Raw genomic sequence first — 18,475 nt, forward strand, 5'->3', positions numbered from 1 at the left:
AGCTGGTTTGAGCTGGTTCTAACACAGCCTTGCCCACAGCCCTTTCTGTAAGTCATGCACCTCTATCTGTTAACACAGACACTTGGTGTAGGGCCTGGAAGGTCAGACAAGAGATCCATGCCTTGTTTACTCACCTCCATGAGAATGTCAGATATGTCATGTAGCAGTAACACCAAGGTACCAATGCGCAGGAGATTGGCGGAATAAGAGAATCCGATCAAGATGACAGTGACAAAGTGATGGATGACCTGCTCCTTTAAGTCCTGGGAAGAGGAAGGCAGCTGTCACAATAGGACTTTAGAGACTTCTCAGGGGCTACAGCCGGCCAAGTCTGTGCCTAGGGTCAGACCCTCCCTTCTAAGCACCCAATGTGAAGAGGCCCAGGTCTGCCATGGGTCATCAGATAGACTTCAGGTGACCCAAAGAGGACAGGAAGAATACATGAAAAGAAGAGAGCAAGAAGAAAAGAGAAAACAACATGGTAGGAATTGGGAAAGAGTTGGAGAGGGGATGGTGAAGATTCAGTGAGAGGTTGGCAGGCTAGGTTTCCCTGAGTTCTGGAAGGAAGGTACTAAAATTGGCACATGAGGCCCTGGAATCCCTTGCCCAGGCTCTGGCAGAACATGCTGAGCTTTGGCTGACCGGGTCTGCCCTATCTGCTCCCATGGGCCAAGTCCCTGTGCATGGTCTCCAGCAATGGCCTTCAAACCCTAAGCCAAACTTGATACTTTCCCTTGGAAGCCAGGTATAAAAAGTTAGGCCTCTCCATCAAACTAAAGGAATGGGACCTTTCCCCTCTGCCTGGGCTTCCCCCAAACTCACCTTCCTCTTAACATCAAAGGGTATAGTCAGCAGCAAGGAGAGATAAAAGCCAAGTTCAAGGAGGTACCACCAGTACATGGCAGGCTGCAGAGGCTGAGGGTCAAAGAAATGATATGGTTAGATGACATGGGCTGGATACAGAGCTAAAGAAGACAGAACTATTTCATGGGGCTAAGGATGCTACCTTGTACCTGCTTTGCAGAAGGCACAGAGGACTCCAGAGATCTGTCCCCATCTAAGTCAAATCATGACACAGTAACCTCATTTCCTTTAATGAAAGGGTTACAAGACTGGAAAATTGGGGAATGCCTCTGATAGGGTATACCCAGATTCTAGGCAAGCATTTAGAAAAAAAAAAATCCATCATTTCACGCTTGTGGAAAAAGACAAAATGGATTCATGACTGGTTAAATAATTCAGTCCAAAGATTAATCATTACTAGTTCAATATCGACTTGTATGGAAGTCTTCAATGGGATACCCCAAAGACCTGTGCTTTGCTGTACACCGCTGAAATTTTATTTAAAAAAAAAAAATCACTCATTTTGACAAATCCATAGATTGCAGGCTCATAAACGTGCAGATGGTAGGAAGAAGGGAAGGGAGGAATAGCTAACACACTGAATGATGGTCAGGATTTAAAAAGTTTCGGACAGGTTAGAATATTTGGCCAAATTTAATAGCAATAATGTAAAGTCTGACAGAGGTTTAAATTAGCTTCACAGGTAAAGAGGGGATGGGGTGGCTAGATAGCAAATCATCTGAAGGAGATCTAGGCTGTTTACTGGGTACAAGATGAATTAACAGCCCAGAAAGTTAATGATATATTAGGGTGCACAGAGATTAGTTTTGGGGGACTAGTGAGGTGATAGGTCACTGTACTCAGCCCAGGGCCCCAGTTAGAATATCATATTCAGTTTTGGGTACCACATTTTCAGGAGAACATTGATAAACTAAAAGGACTCCTGGAGGGTGATCAAGATTATGTTGAAATCATGTCATATAAGGATCTGTTGACTGGAGATGCTTAGTAAGGAGAAGAGATGGGGGATGTCAGTGGAACATAATAACAGTAGTTAGGTATTTGAAGGGCATATGCACAAAGCATTACAGTTGTCCCCCTTGACCCCCAGAGGGAAGAAGTTAGAAAAGCAATGGTTTGAAGTTGTAGGATTTAGGGCAGACTTAGGCTTGCTGCTGGGAAAGACCTCCTAATAATCAGAGATGTCTTTTTTGTTTGTTTTTGTTTTGTTTTGTTTTTTGTGAGGCAATTGGGGTTAAGTGACTTGCCCAGGGTCACACAGCTAGCAATTGCCAAGTGTCTGAGGCCAGACCTGAACTCATGTCCTCCTGACTCCAGGGCTGGTGCTCTATCCACTGTGCCACCTAGCTGCCCCAGAGATGTCTTAAAGTAAAATGGGAGGCCACAGGAGGTAATGGATTCCTCCTGTATAGAGGGGGAATTCTGGTTTAGGATTGGATTCAACTAAATGGCCTTCAAGATCCCATCCAACTTTTCTGAGATTCTGCTTTAGCTCCAAGACCCGTTTTACTGGGCATCTCTGCCACCCAACCTTGTTCTTGGGCTGCTCACCTGGAAGGGGTATCTGTCCCAGCATGTCTTGGGCTCCCACAACCATGTTTCCTGGAAGATAAACACGGAACAAGTTTCAGGAAACTACTCTCAGCATTTCCAAGCCCTACAGGAAATAGCTTTGGCCTGTAACTTTGGGGCTGCCCCCAGGGAACTCCAAGCACTCAACAGAAATGATCTCCCCACTTAACAGATAGAATGTTCTGCCACCATCTTGGCCTCCCCATTCTTCATTCTCCCAGGTTGTGACAAGGTCAGTCAAACCTGTTGGGAAAAATCTGATCTGAGAGGAGGTCTGATGCCTGCCTCCTGCTCTCATCCCCCCCCTCCCTCCTAAAGCAAAGTTCTAACCATGCGTTTGACCTACTTGATAAACTCCAATGGCTCCCTATTACCTCTAGGATCAAATATAAAATCCTCTGTTTGACTTCCAAAGCCTTTCAAAACCTGACCCCTTTCTACCTTTCCAGTCCTTCCTTTTCTTGCCTCCAAACACTCTATGATCCAGTGACGCCAGCTTCCTTGCTGTTCTTTGAACAAGATGCTCCGTCTCCCAGGGCATCTTCACTGGCTCTCCCCCATGGCTTCCTTCAAACCTCAGCTACAATCCCAGTGCCTTCTCTCTGAGATGCCTCCAGCTGACCCTGTGTATGTCTTGCTTATATACAGCTGTTTGCATGAAGTCTCCTTCATTAGAATGGGAACTCCTTAAAAGCTTTTGCCTTTCTTTGTATCTTCAGCTCTTAGTACAGTGCTAGGTACATAGTAAACACTTAACAAATGCTTGTTTGACTGACTCTGGCAACAGATGGTGACTGGGGAATGTTTATTCTCCTCCTGGCTATGATTCTGACTCTCTGGACTTCAACAACTCCCTCCTTTCCGACTTCCAACCTTCATTCCCAACCAACTTTTTAGTTCCCTCTTGTATGTCTTCTCTCATTAGACTATAAGCTCCTTGAGGGTAAGAACTGTCTTTTGGCTTGTATTTGTATCTCCAGTTCTTAGCACAATGAATGGTCCCATAAATTGACCCCCTGACAACATCATGCCTGGTTCTCTACCTCTTTCCATTACAGGAATGACCTCGATCCCCATTGTCCTTGCCTCTGTCTTTTGTATGGGTCCCTATCTGACATGCTGGCCGGTTAAGCTACAGGGCCCCTAGAGAAGCTGTGACCAGGCTGGCATCCCCCTGACTCTCAAAGACTTGGAGGGAGAATGGTGAACAATGAGGGGGGAAGGAGCAACAATGTAATGGTCAAGGAGGACAGAGGGAGATGGATAAAAAGGGAAGAGGGGGATAGAATGGAGTGGAATGGAGGGTCAGGGAGAAGGATGAAGATGAGAATTGAGATGACAAGAAAGTATAAGAGAATGGGAGGAGACGGATGAAGTGTACAGGTCATAAAGGGATTGAAAGATTGGGGAGAGACAGAAAGGATGGGAATGGAGGGGATGAGAGAGGAAGGAATGGGAAGAAAAATAAAGGGAAATGAAGAATATGTGGATGGAGAGGGTGGTGGAACAGAAAGAATGGGGCTGAGTAGAAAGGAGAGGGATGAAGAATATGTGAGGAGGAGGGAACAAAGAAGGAAGGGATGGATGGAGAAGATAAGAGGTCAAAGGGGGAGAGATGGAAGACAGAGGAGGAAGAGAATGAAGGGGAGGGATAAAAAGGATGGGGATGAAGAAGATAATGGAAGAGATGAGGTCCAGAAGAGGAAAGGAAGAGGAGGTGGAAGAAGGGATGAGAAAAAGAGGGGGACAGAGGAATCTGTGGTGAGGATGGGAGAGGACATACTCACATTGTAGAGCACGAGGAAGCCTCCAAAGAAAGAAGAGAAGTAAAATAAAAATCTCCAACTGAAAATACAGAATAGAATACGGACTAAGTTTGGGGAGCCCCAGTCCAGGGGTGGGAGAGATGAAGGAGGGGATGGAGAGAAAGGGCTATTGCCAGGGGGAGGTCAGACAGGCTAAAAAAATAGGGCCCCTGGTTTCCTGATGAGGCACGCCCCCCACCCCAGACCTCAGCCTGGCTCCCTTTCATGGACAACACACCCCTAGGCCCTCCTGAGCTTACCAGGCTTCACAGAATTTCTTGCTTAGTAACGGTCGCTCCTGGTTTCTCCGACGTCGGAACCAGCGCTGGGCCTGCCTCACAGAGAGGCCGCACTGATTGGCCAGGTGACTTAGCTGAGCCTGGGGACAGAAGAAAGGGGAGAAAAGGGAAGACCTAAGCCCCCAGTGATAGTGAGGAAAATAGCCTCTCCCTCAGGTTCACTCAGGACACTACCCTCCTCCTTCTTGAGTTGTCACTCTGCCCCCCCCGCCAAGGAAACCTGGAACCTCAGAGATCCTGGTGAGGACTACACCAGAGAGCTTGAGGGACAGGGGACTGGTCTTTGGGATCAGGATTAATGGAGCTGCCTCCTCCCTTACCAGGGAGGGCAAGTCCCCAAAATAAAGCATCGCCCAAGTCACACCCAAGAAGGAGGGAAATGGAGGTTGGAGCAGCCACACATGCAGGGGAAATCTCCCTTCAAGGAATCCCCTTGAGAAGAATTTTCAGGTCAAACCCTTTTCTCCCTGCTAGTTTTACAAATGAAAAAACAGGCCCAGAGAGTTGAATCGACTTGTTTCAAGTCATCCAGGCAATTGGTGGAAGACTGGAATTAGTACAAGTCTCTTGGACTCCTAGTTCTCTCTGATGTTAGAGACTGGGAGATCTTGGTACTTAGATCCACCTGAGGCTTGTAACGACTGGAATGACGCCACCTGCTGGAGACTTACTGTAGAAGAGTTCCACCCATGAAGCGAAGGTTTTTGAGGGCAAGACCAGGAGTCTTTTCTTTGGCGTCAGGAAGTGACGCGGGCTAGTGGGAGGAGGAAGGAAGAGACTGGCGCTCGGTCTCAGGCTCTTCCCTTTGGACTCTGGTGGAGAGCGGAGTTAGAAATGTGCTCTCCCTTTAATAGACAGGAATCTAGGCCTTTTTCTCTCTCTTTACCAAATTCTTATTCTCCTTAATAAATGCTTAAAAGTCTAACTCTTGCTAAAGCTTATAATTTATTGGCGACCACTCATTAGATATTTTAGACAGTTTAGCTAGAATTTTAGCCCTTAACAGGCTGAGTCCATACCGGGCACTTAACCCTTCTAATGAACCAATGAAGGGCAGGGATTTCCCACAGGGCAACGGCAACTCCCAAAGGGGATTGGAAGAATTAGGCGTCCAGGGATCCTCAATGGCATCCAATCCTGCGATCTGCTCACCTCTTTTGGATCCTTATTGTGGGTCCGGAAAAAGGCCTCCAGGATGGGGTTGGGGGCAGCCTTGACCCTGAGTCGATCACGCACGCCCAAAGCCCTGCTCAGGGGCATTGCGATGACCCTAAGAGAAGAGACAGGAGGATGCGAGTACCCCAAAACCCTTCTTCCCCATCTCTGATCCTTTGGGAGCTGTTTTTGTCAACTCCTGCCCATCAACTGGCCCACCCCAGCTAACTCATACAGCCTGCAGGAGATGGAGTGTGGGGGGAACGTGAAGAGGCTATATGAGGCACAGGGAAGGAGGAGCAGGGGGAAATGCAGGGTGATAAATCTGAGCAGAACTGTGGGATGTTGGGAAGGATAAAGGAGCATCCCTGCAAATGGGTTCTTAATCAGAAGAGCCCCCTGAGATGCTGGACCACAGGCAAAGAGCAAAATTTTCCTCTTCTCAATTTCAGCAAGCATTTATTAAGTGCCTATTGTATGTAAGGCCTGATGCTCAGTGCTGGGGATAGACATACATACTTTAGAGCCCCAGTCTAGAAGAGGGATAAGATATCAACATCCATCTCTCTCTCTTGAATTCTCCTAAGTTGCAAAAGATTTCAGAGGTCATTTAAGTCCATCCCATCCTCTCAAATAAATATAAGAGCAATATGAATGACAGCAATAACAATAATGATGATAGCTGGCATTTATACAGGGCTTTAAAGTTTACAATATGATTTACAGGTTGATTCACTTGATTTTCACAACCCCCCTGTGAGGTAGGTGCAGTTACCACCCCCATTTTATAGCAGCTGAGTTTAAGTGACTTGTTTTAGAGTCACACCAGTTGGTAATTATCTGAAGGATGAATTGGGTCTAACTCCAAATCCCGCCCTATCCACTGAGGCACCCAGCAATTGCCCAAATGATTCTTTCAGAATCTCTCTCTGACTTAGTTTTCTGTAATAATTCAACTCAATAAATGTTTGATTGGATCAGGGAAGGTGTTATCCCAATGACTGACAGACAGTGGGGACTTGTGTAAGGATCAGGTTTGTTTTGAATAGGTTGCCAAAGACCTGAAAGACAAATCCATCCCCTGAGGGCTAACTCTTTGATGATGAACCTCTCTGACCTTCTTATGGCCTAGTCTTTGGACAGCATCTCAACCTGTGCCCAAAGACCTTTTCTAGCTCAGGGGGCAAGCCAAAGCTTGCCCTACGTCGGCACAGCCTATAAAAACCAAGGGCCTCCTACTACACTACAATGAATTACCAGAGAAGGACCTGAATACAACACAGAGCCCTTGTGGACAATTATTAACATTTTCTTGGAAAGTATTCATTCTTATATCAGTTGTAAATTTACGGGCCTCTGTTTACACGGTAAACCCTTCTCTGTTTTTATAATGGAAGTCAATGAGAAAATAGGACCTGTTTTATGAAAGTTTGCTTTGCAGTCCCCATGCTGGATTTGATTCCTTTGCAGTGAATGGCATGGATATACCAGGCTGGCTGGCTGGCTGGCTGTCCTGGGGAGGTGGGGATAGGGGCACTGTTAGCTCAGGTGAGAACCTGGAAAACTGACAAACTGCCCCTCTGGAGCTTAAAGATGATCGTCTTGGTCCTATTAAAAACACCCTCTTTTGGCCCAGTCTGCGATGAGGACAGGAAGATATAAGACAAGATATAGAAAGGGGGGCAGCTAGGTGGCACAGTGAATAGAGCACCGGCCCTGGAGTCAGGAGGACCTGAGTTCAAATCCAGCCTCAGACACTTAACACTTACTAGCTGTGTGACCCTAATTGCAAGTCACTTAACCCTAATTACCTCACTAAAAAAAAAAAAGATATAGAAAGGATGACAACTCTCCCTTCAGTACTCCTTTCTCCATGACAGCCCAATAAGGTCAGCACAGCATGTAAGAATAATGCATTTGGGGGCAGCTGGGTGGCACAGTGGATAGAGCACCGGCCCTGGGTTCAGGAGGACCTGAGCTCAAATCTGGCCTCAGATACTTAACAATTACTAGCTGTGTGACCCTGGGCAAGTCACATAACCCCAACTGCCTCACCAAAACAAAAAGAAAAAGAACAATCCATTTGGGAGATGAGAAACTAAGGCTCCAGAGGTTAAGTGACTAGCCCAAGAAGAGACAGGATTTATAAACAGGTTGGCTCTAGTTGGTTGGTATGCCATGAGGGTTGTTGGCAGATATGAAGGTCTTGGGGTTTTTTTTTGCCCGTAGGTGCCCAGATAGGGAAGAAAGCCCACAGCTGACTTACCTCTCAAAGCCAAATCTGATGACCGTTAAGACCAATGCTATGGGAATGGATGCCAGCAGGTCCCTGGGGTGCGGGTAGGTGACCCCATCTGAATCCTCCGTGTCGGCCCATGAGTACCCAGGAGGGAACCAGTACTCATCTTTCCAAAACCACTCATACAGGTCGCTCAGCATCCTGGGGGCAAAAGGCCAAGGATTTTTACTGGAAACATCCCAAGAGGGAGAGGACACAGTATTGGCAAGGGAGAGCATGTGTTGGTTAATCAAAAACTCTGGTTAACTGAGAATCAATGTACACGGATCATTGATTTTGGAAAAGGAGAATGCCATAGATACCAGGGACCTTGAGGGAAGTCTGACCCCCTTATTTTACAAATGGCAAAACTGAGACTACAGCACAGCAGATATAGTAGAACTCTTAGAAGACAGAATGTCAGAAACAGAGAAGAGACCTTACAACCTAGGATAACAGAGGGATATTGCAACTGAGAATGTCAGACCTAAGAAGGAATTTAGAAGGTAGATGGGGTGTTGGCCTAAGGGTGCCCAAGATCATACATTGGTGGCAGAGTACAATTACATTGAGAGCCATAGCTCCAGGTTGGCTCCTGGGGATTGGTTGGTCCAGGGGGCCAGTGCCACCATTGGCTTTCTCCCTTACAAATCTGGTAGGAGGCCCAATTTCTGCCAGGCAGAGGGTCCTTGGAGAAGACAAAAGGTGGGCCTCAGAACAGGCTGATCCCTCCACAGCTTTCCCTTCAAGTTTTCCAGATGGGGGATAATCCTCTTGGTGGCCTAGAGGCTAAAATTAGCTCAGCTGTCTAGGAGAAGGGGCTTAGGGCTTGAGTGATGCTCCCTAGGCTAGGCCAAGTATGAGCAAAGGCCCCAGATCAAGGAGGGGATGGGGAGTGGGAGCAGGGGAGCAATAGCCTCAGACACACCAGGCTCTGCCCAGCTAGGGGCTTCCTGGCCTTCCCTGGAGGAAGCCAGAGAAAGTGCTGAGGATGGGGTTGTTCTGAAAAGTCAACCAGAGATGGAGATGAAAAATACCAGGTGAAGTCTTCCCACTAACAAGCTTCCCCCTTGCCTTCACTGCTCTGTAGTTTTCTCTCCTCTACAGTCCAGAGAGGGTTCCTTGATCTAAGCACGCTGGGCCTCCTGGACTCAGTCTGTTACACCTGGAAGGGCTTTTAATGTCTATCAAGCTCAGCTGGGCCCAAGCTTTGGAGTTGGATGACCTGGATTTGAATTTCACCTCTTACTACCTGTGTGATGTTGTACAAGTCACTTAACCTCCCCGTGCCTCAGTTTCCTCGTCTGTAAAATGAATGGGTTGGACTAGACAACCTCTGAGTTCCTTTCCACATCTAAATCTCTCTACCTGTTTCTAAACAAACAGAGGCCCAGAGAAGGGACACACACACACACACACACACACACACACACACACACACACACACACACACACAGAACAAGCCGGGGGCCTGGGTCCAGGGTTGTCCTCAGCCTCCCTTCTCCCCACATTTAGTCAGGAACCAAGTCCTGTCTGTCGAACCTCCTATCTAATCCATCCCCTAACCTCTTCTTATTACAGCCCCCTAGGTAACCCCTGTGCTTTTAAACCCTTCTCACACAGGTATCAGTCACTTTAGGAGAGCCTAGCTCAGACAAATCCTTGCTTAGTTAGCTAAGCCACTCTCCATAGCTCTTCCAGGGCCCTCAAGGAGAAATGCAATTTCCTAAGCCTGGCATTCAAGACCTTTCACTGGCCCTAACTTACTTCTCCATCCTGAATGCATCTCGGTGCTCCCTCATGCCACCCCTGCCTCAGCCAAACCAGGTCTCCCTCCCTTATAGAGGCCCACTCAAAGGCTTCTGAGCCTCCTTGGAATGAATGCCCTCCTCCTGAATTCCTCCATACCCTCCCAACAAGGCCTAGCTCAGGTGCTGCCTCTTTTAGGAAGTCTTCCTGGATTCTCCTTCCTCAGCTCTGTAATGCCCTTATCATGGAGTAATATGAATGCTAAGCTAATGCTGCCCTTCCATGCATAGTAGGCCCACAATTAAGTGTCTGCCTAGGGGAATGGAAAGGAAGAATCACCTGGTTCCAGTTGAGATGTCGTGGAAGGGAGAAGTCGCCCTTAGCCCTCACCGTTAGGAGAGAGCAGGTCAGCAAGCCTCACCCCGAGATCCTTCCTCTATCTAATGAGGCTCAGAGGCAGGGCCGGGCTCTAGAAAAGCCACAAACCTCCCTCCCCTCTCAGCCCGCCCTGGCCCCACCCCTTGCCCCACCTAGTCCCATCCCCTAGCTAAGCCCTGCCAACCCCTGGCCCTGCCCTAGACCTCAACCATAGGCTGATGCTACCGGAATTCAGCAAAGTCAAGTCCCCAGGTCCTAGCTTATTAAGGTCCCACTGCTGCCAAGCTGCTGTGACCAGGGGCAATTCAGTTTTTTCCTGAGCGAAGTCAGGGTGGGGGTGGGACTCTAAAGTCTTTACACAGCTAGATCCATTCACAGACCATTAAATTGGGAGGGGCTTTGTGGTCTGTTCACACCCTCCAATTTTCTTAGGCTCCTCCCACCTACCTCTTCTCCCTTCATGCTGGAGAGTCTGAGATGGGGAGAAGGCAAGAGAAGAAATCTAAACTCCTTGACAAATCTCTCTGTAGTCTAGCCTCAAACCTCATCATTCTACTAAAACTGCTTTCTCTAAACTTCTTGAGATAGCTAATATTTTATTTTTTCTAATGACATGTAAAAACAATTTTTAACATCCATGAAAAAAAAAATTTGAGTTCCAAATTCTCTCCCTCCCTCCCCCCCTCCTTGAGAAGGCAAGCAATTTGGTTATACATGTGTAGTCATGCAAAACATATTTTCATATTAGTCATATTGTGAAAGAAAAAGCAAGCCAAAAAAAAAAAACCCACAAGAAAAATAAAGTTAAAAAATAGTCTGCTTCAATCTGCATTCGGACTATCAGTTCTTTCTCTGGAGCTGGATAGCAGTTTTCACCCTGAGTCTTTTGGGATTGTCTTGGATCACTGTACTGCTCAGAATAGCTACGTCATTTACAGATGATCACTGTACAATGTTGCTGTTACTGTGTACACCGTTCTCCTGGTTCTGCTCACTTCTCTGTATGAGTTCATCTAAGCTTTTCCAGGTTTTTCTGAGAGCATCCCGCTTATCAGTTTTTATAGCAAAATAGTATTCCAGCAAAGTCATATACCATGATTTGTCCGGCCATTTCTCAACTGATGTGTGGGTCCCTTCAATTTCCAAAAAGATAGATAGATGGATGGAGATATTTATTTACATATAGGTCCTTTTCCTTTTTGTTTTTATCTCTTTGGGATACAGACCTAGTAGCGGTATTGGTGGGTCAAAGGGTATGCAAAGTTTTATAGCCCTTTGAGCATAGTTACATGTAGCTCTTTAGAATGGTTGAATCAGTTTACAACTTCACCAACAGTGCATTAATGTTTTAATCTTCCCATATTCCCTCTAACATTTGCATTTCTATTTTCTGTCATATTAATCAATCTGATAGGTGTGGTTTGGTACCTCAGAGTTGTTTGAATTTGCATTTCTCTAATCAATAATGACTCATAGCATTTTTTCATATGACTATAGATAGCTTTAACTTCTTCATCTAAAAGCTTCTTGTTCATATCCTTTTCTTTTTTTTTTTTTTTCCTTTTAGCGAGGCAATTGGGGTTAAGTGACTTGCCCAGGGTCACACAGCTAGTAAGTGTCAAGTGTCTCAGGCCAGACTTGAACTCAGGTACCCCTGACTCCAGGGCCGGTGCTCTATCCACTGTGCCACCTAGCTGCCCCTTGTTCATATTCTTTTGACTTGTATTCTTATATATTTGACTCAGTTCTCTATATATTTGAGAAATGAGGCCTTTATCAGAGAAACTTGGTATAAATTTTTTCAGTTATGATTACTATTTCCTTCCATCCTATTTCTCCCTGTCCATCCTACTCTCTCTCCTTCCATCCTGTCCATCCTCACAAGTGCTTTGCTTCTGACTACCACCTCCCTCAATCTACCCTCCCTTCTATCAGCCCCTCCCCTTCTCTTATCCCCTTCCCCTTCTATTTTCCTGCAGGATAAAATTTCTACACCCATCTGAGTGTGTATATTATTCCCTCTTTGAGCCAATTTTTGATTAAAGATTCAAGTGCTGGGGCAGCTAGGTGGCACAGTGGATAAAGCACTGGCTTTGGATTCAGGAGGACCTGAGTTCAAATCTGACCTCAGACATTTGACACTGACTAGCTGTGTGACCCTGGGCAAGTCACTTAACCCTAATTGCCTCACTTAAAAAAAAAATAGAATATTGCCCAGGTCTCCATCCCTTTTCTGCCTCTTTACCTCTCTGTCCATGAACCTTGACACCCTTCCCTGCATGCTCTCTTTGCAGCCACACTGGCTCCCTTGGCTCTTCTTCATAGAAGACACTTCCATCTCCTGACTCCATCCAGGCACTGGCTGTCACCCAGGCCTGGAGTGCTCTCCTTTGCTCCACCCCTTAGCTTTCATGGCTGCCTTCAAGACTCAGCTTTAAGCCCACTTTCTGAAGGAGCCTTTTCCCTGTTCCCTCCACTGTTAATCAATCCTCCTTCCCCCCCCAAAAGTTAATCTTTCTTCCCCTTACACTGTGTCTATATCTTGAAAGGTGCACAGTTATGTACATTTTGTCTTTCCCTCTGGAATAGGGACATTCTTGAGGGCAAGGACAGTTATTACCTTTTTTTGGGGGGGGGGTATCCCTGGCACAGTGATGGAGAGTATTAGCATAACGCCTGGCACACTGTAAGCTATTAGCACAGAGTGGGTGCTTAATCCATGCTTGTTGATTGATTCCTGACTCTAAGCATGGTGTCCTGAAGCAGGATGACCTGGCTTCAAATCCAGCCTCAAACACTTACTAGCTGTGTGACTCTGGACAAGTCGCTTTACTGATCTCTGCCTCAAGTGTAATATTGGGATAATGATAGAGCACCTACTTTCCAGGCTGGTTGTGAAGATCAGATGAGAAAGTATTTGCAGGCAGCTAGGTGGTACAGTGGATAGAGCACTGGCCCTGGATTCAGGAAGACCTGAGTTCAAATCTGGCCTCAGACACTTAAAACTTACTAGAAGTCACTTAACCCCAATTGTCTCACAAAAAAAAAAAAAAAAGAATGAGAAAGTATTTGCAAGGCCCTCAGCATAGTGCCTTGTACGTAGTAGGTGCCTAACAAATGCTTGTTTCCTTTCTTCATACTGCCATCATACTTCCTTCCCTATCCTCTGTCCCAGTGCAAGATACTGCAAATATAATAAAGGTTGAATGACTATTGCAACAGCTTCTTTCCTAATCTTCCTGCCTCAAATCTCTGCTCTCCCATCCAAGCTCTGGAGATTGCCAAAATGTTATTGTCTTACTCCTCTGCTTAAGAAACTCCAGTGGCAGTCAGTGGTCTTTAGGATTAGACAGAAACTCATGGTGCTGAAAGCCCCCTTCACAACCTGACTCCAACCTACCTACTTTTTCCAATCTTATTGCATATCTCTTTTTGTTGTTTAGTAATTTTTCAGTCATGTCAGATTCTTCGTGACCCCATTTGGGGTTTTCTTGGCACAGCCAGTAAGTTTCAAGTGTCTGAGGCTGGATTTGAACTCAGGAACTCCTGAATCCAGGGCCAGTGCTTTATCCACTGTGCCACCTAGCTGCCCCCAAGAAACTGTAATTTTAACAAGGTAGTAACAAAGTGGCTCTCCTTGTATCCTCTTCCAAAATTTTTTCTTATTACCTTTAATAAAAATAGGTTATTATGTATTATAGGTAAGGAAACTGAGGCACAGAAGTAAAGTAACTTGCTTAATTGTCACAGAATAAGGGTCATAGGCTGAGGTACCACCTCACACCTATCAGATTGGCTCATATGACAAAAAAGGAAAAAAAAATGTTGGAGAAGCTGTGGAAAAAATTGGAACACTAATGCATTGTTGGTGGAGCTGTGAACTGATGCAACCATTCTGGAGAGCAATTTGGAACTATGCCCAAAGGGCTATGAGACTGTACATACCCTCTGACCCAGTAATATCACTACGAGGTCTGTATCTCAAAGAGATCACAGAAGAGGGAAAAGAATCCACATGTACAAAAATATTTATAGCTGCTCTTTTTGTGGTGGCAAGGAATTGGAAATTGAGGGGATGTCCATCAATTGGGGAATGGCTGAACAAGTTGTGGTATATGAATGTAATGGAATTCTATTGTGCTGTAAGAAACGATGAGCATGGGGAGGCTAGGTGGCACAGTGGATAGAGCACCGGCCCTGGATTCATGAGGACCTGAGTTCAAATCCAGCCTCCGACACTTAACGCACTTACTAGCTGTGTGACCCTGGGCAAGTCACTTAATCTCAACTGCCTCACCAAAATTAAAAACGATGAGCAGGAGGAATTCAGAGAAACCTGGAAGGACTTGCATGAACTGATGATGAGTGAGATGAGCAGAACCAGAAGAACATTATACATAGTATCATCAGCATTGTGTGTTGATCAACTGTGATGGACTAGATTCTTCTCACCAATCCAATGCTACAGGGCGGTTCCAGGGGACTCATGGTGGAAAGGGCTCTCCAAATCCAGAAAAAAGGAAAAAAAGGAAATGTGGAATATGGATGCCAAATGGACCATACTGTTTATTTTGGTTTTGGTGCTGTTGGTTTTCTGTTTTGAAGTTTTTCCTTTTTGCTCAGATTCTTCTCTCGTAACATGACTACTGCAGAAATATTTTTAATGTTATTGTGTATATATAACCTATATCAGATTACCTGCTGTCTAGGAGAGGTGGGGAGGGAGGGGAGGGAAGGAGAAAAGTTTTTGGTTCCAGATTTTTCTCCCACCCTCCCTTCCCTCCCTCCTCCCCCAAAGACAGAAAGCAATCTGATATAGGTTATATATGTACAATCACATTAAACATATTTCTGCATTAGTTATGCTGTGAAAAAGAATCCATTTAAAGTAATTTAAATAATAAAGTAGAAAGAAAATTTTCCTGAGAATAAAGACCTGGGTTTTCTGGAAAAAAAAAATGTTGGAGAAGCTGTGGAAAAAATGGAACACTAATGCATTATTGGTGGAGCTGTGAACTAATCCAACCATTCTGGAGAGCAATTTGGAACTATGCCCAAAGGGCTATGAGACTGTACATACCCTTTGACCCAGTAATATCACTACTAGATCTGTATCTCAAAGAGATCACAGAAGAGGGAAAAGGACCCACATGTACAAAAATATTTATAGCTGCTCTCTTTGTGGTGGCAAAGAATTAGAAATTGAGGGAATGCCCATCAATTGGGGAATGGCTAAACAAGTTGTGGTATATGAATGTAATGGAATACTATTGTGCTGTAAGAAACGATGAGGAGGAAGATTTCAGAGAAACCTGGGAGGACATACATGAACTGATGCTGAGTGAGATGAGCAGAACCAGGAGAACACTGTACACAGAAACAGCAACACTGTGTAATGATCAACTGTGATAGACTTGGCTCTTCTCAGCAGTGCAATGATCCAAAACAATTTCAAAGAACTCATGATAGAAAATGTTCTCAACATCCAGAAAAAAGAACTGTGGGTTCTGAATGCAGATTGAACCATACTGTTTCTACTTTTGGACTGTTTTCCCCCTTCTTTTTTGAGTTTTTTCCCTTTTGTTCTGATTCTTTTTCACAGCATAACTAATGCAGAAATAGGTTTAATGTGATTGTACATATATAACCTATATCAGATTGCTTTCTGTCTTGGGGGAGGAGGGAGGGAAGGGAGGGTGGGAGAAAAATCTGGAACCAAAAATTCTATGAAAACAAATGTTGAAAACTATCTTTACATGTAACTGGAAAATAATAAAATACTTTTATGATTGAAAAAATAAGGGTCATAGGGAACATGCTCCCCCTCTCTCTCATCTTGAGGTCAGGGACTGTTTCATTTTTGTTGTCACCACCCAGCACCTCGCATGTGGTTGGTTCTTAATGAATGCTTGATGGGATCAATGAGGGGAGCAAGGTAGAAGACAAGGTACAAGCACAAAGGAGCGGACTGTTAAGAAGGGAGAGGGGTGGAGTAGCTAGATGGCGCAGTGGATAGAGCATTGGCCCTGGAGTCAGGAAGACCTGGGTTCAGGTCCGGCCTCAGACACTTGACACTTGCTGGCTGTGTGACCCTGGGCAAGTTGCTTGACCCCAATTGCCTCACCAAAAAAAAAAAAAGAAAAAGAAAAGAAAAGAAAAAAAAACCCTAAAAAAAAAGAAGGGAGAGGGGAGCTTGAGGCAAGGGGATGGTGATGACAGAGTCAGCCTTTTTTTCTTCTCATTCTTATAGTAATTCTAGCATGAAGACTGGGGGTAAAGAGCTGGTCTCAGCAGGGTGGGTTAGAGGGCAGGGAAGGGAGAACCTGGTCCTAGCTTAGTGCTATGTGATCTTGGATAAGTCCCTTTAACAATCTTGGCCTCAGTTTCTCCATCTGTAAAACGAGACCAGTCTTGATAGTCTCTAAGGGCCTTACTGGCTTACATGGTTTGTGACTTGATAAACTAGAGTAAAACATGTAAAACACATAGCCCCTCCTCTCACTTCCACAGTAGCTTCACTTCCTCTATCCTTGGTCCTGTCTGCTGCCAACCACCAAGAGGAAGTACAGAAATGGTGCACCCTTCCTCTGACACTCAAGTCCTTTGCCTCTGATAGCAACTGATAAACAAAACTGGTGCTGGGTGGGGGGAAGGGAGGGAGGGAGGGAAAGGCTGGGAGAAATGCTTGTCCACAGTCTAGAGACTTTTGTGGCTCCCCAGGTTAGACAAATCAGATGGAATGTTTGAGGGATAAATGTCAAGAATAAAGTAAATGGGGCAGCTAGGTGGCACAGTGGATAAAGCACTGGCCCTGGATTCGGGACGACCTGAATTCAAATCCAGCCTTAGACACTTGATACTTACTAGCAGTATGACCCTGGGCAAGTCACTTAACCTTCATTGCCCCACCAAAAAAAAAAAAAAGAAAAGAATAAAGTAAATGATAGGCAATATAGTGTAGTAGATAGAGAGCTGGCCTTGGAACTAGGAAGACCTGGGTTTAAATCCTGCCTCTGACTTGTACTAGCTGTGTGACCCTAGGCAATTCACCTATCCTTTCTAGGCTCAAGACAACTCCCCCCCCCAAAAGAAATACACACACACACACACACACACACACACACATACATATACACAATACATACATACATATATATATAAATTTTTTTTTTTTGCGGGGCAATGGGGGTTAAGTGACTTGTCCAAGGTCACACAGCTAGTAAGTGTCAAGTGTCTGAGGCCAGATTTGAACTCAGGAACTCCTGAATCCAGGGCCGGTGCTTTATCCACTGCGCCACCTAGCCACCCCCAACTGCCCAAATTTGAGATGGATAGAAGGTGAACTGGTAGAGGAAGCCCACCTAGGAACACCCTATAGCAAGGAAATCACAGGTGCAGTCCCTATCTTGAAATGTAAAGGCTTATACCTTGACTTAAAAAAACAAAACCAAGTATAAGTTGGGGGAGATTGTGGTTACAAAAATCCTCGGCCAAGTCATTTTACCTCCATGGGCCTTGGTTTCCTCATATGAGAGGATTGGACTGAATGGCCTCTGGGGGTCTCTTTCCAGCCCTAGATCTGTGCCCCTAATGGGATAAATGTCAAGAATAAAGTAAATGGGGCAGCTAGGTGGCGCAGTGGATAGAGCACTGGCCCTGGATTCAGAAGTACCTGAGTTCAAATCCAGCCTAAGACACTTAACACTTACTAGCTGTGTGACCCTGGGCAAGTCACTTAACCCCCAATGCCCCGCCAAAAAAAAAAAAGAGAGGCCTACAGGAAGGAGGCGGTGGTCATCTTCATATATTTTCAATCCAGTCAAATCACACCTAGAGTATTATGTTCATTCCCTGAAGGCCACATTTTGGGCACAACATGGCTGGAGAGAGTCCATACCATCCGAGACTTCATTGAAAAAATTGGGGATGAAAAATGGCTGAAGAAAAGACTTGGGGGCAGGGAGGAGCGGGCCAGGCTTCCTCCCTTCCAGCCAGTCGAGTGTCACGTAGAAGAGGGACAAGGGGCGAACATCACAGAGGGACAGATTTGGGCTTGACAGGCAGCCCCAGCCCACAGAGGGAAAGGATTTCATTGAAGGTCTTTGAGCACAGGCTCCATGATGGCTTAGAGGGTATGTTCAGAAGGGGATTCCTGGTCAGCTCCAGGTTGTACCAGAAGAGCCTCTGAGGGGCTTTCACTCTCTGACACTCTGTGATTGGGGAGGGGGCAGGGGAAAGGAGGGAAGAGTGGGAGGAGAGGAGAGAAGAGAAACCCATTCTACGAGGAGGATCCCAGGGGAATTCACTGATAGCTTTGGGCTCTCCCAGGGAAGGCCCACTCCGTGGGAATTCACAGGATTTAAAACTGGAAAAGA

The 18,475-nt window shown here is 45.7% G+C and overlaps 1 protein-coding gene across 3 annotated transcripts in view; it reads right to left on the reverse strand.

The window, feature by feature from the left end:
* LOC122734424 (ceramide synthase 4-like) overlaps positions 1 to 18,475 on the reverse strand; it is a 58,848-nt gene that overhangs the window by 8,309 nt on the left and 32,064 nt on the right. For 2 of the 3 annotated variants that reach the window (XM_043975252.1, XM_043975250.1), the window contains 7 exons: positions 7,962 to 8,135; positions 5,693 to 5,810; positions 4,502 to 4,620; positions 4,224 to 4,281; positions 2,416 to 2,466; positions 823 to 915; positions 135 to 263 (listed from right to left, as the gene is read on the reverse strand). In XM_043975252.1, the coding sequence (XP_043831187.1) occupies positions 135 to 263; positions 823 to 915; positions 2,416 to 2,466; positions 4,224 to 4,281; positions 4,502 to 4,620; positions 5,693 to 5,810; positions 7,962 to 8,134 (741 nt within the window). In that variant the 5' untranslated portion in view covers position 8,135. Of the gene's footprint in view, positions 1 to 134; positions 264 to 822; positions 916 to 2,415; positions 2,467 to 4,223; positions 4,282 to 4,501; positions 4,621 to 5,692; positions 5,811 to 7,961; positions 8,136 to 10,061; positions 10,168 to 18,475 lie in introns of those variants that run through there. The other variant, XM_043975253.1, reaches the window with a different exon arrangement.

The sequence above is a fragment of the Dromiciops gliroides genome, chromosome 1, assembly GCF_019393635.1.
Source record: "Dromiciops gliroides isolate mDroGli1 chromosome 1, mDroGli1.pri, whole genome shotgun sequence".
NCBI lineage: Eukaryota > Metazoa > Chordata > Mammalia > Microbiotheria > Microbiotheriidae > Dromiciops > Dromiciops gliroides.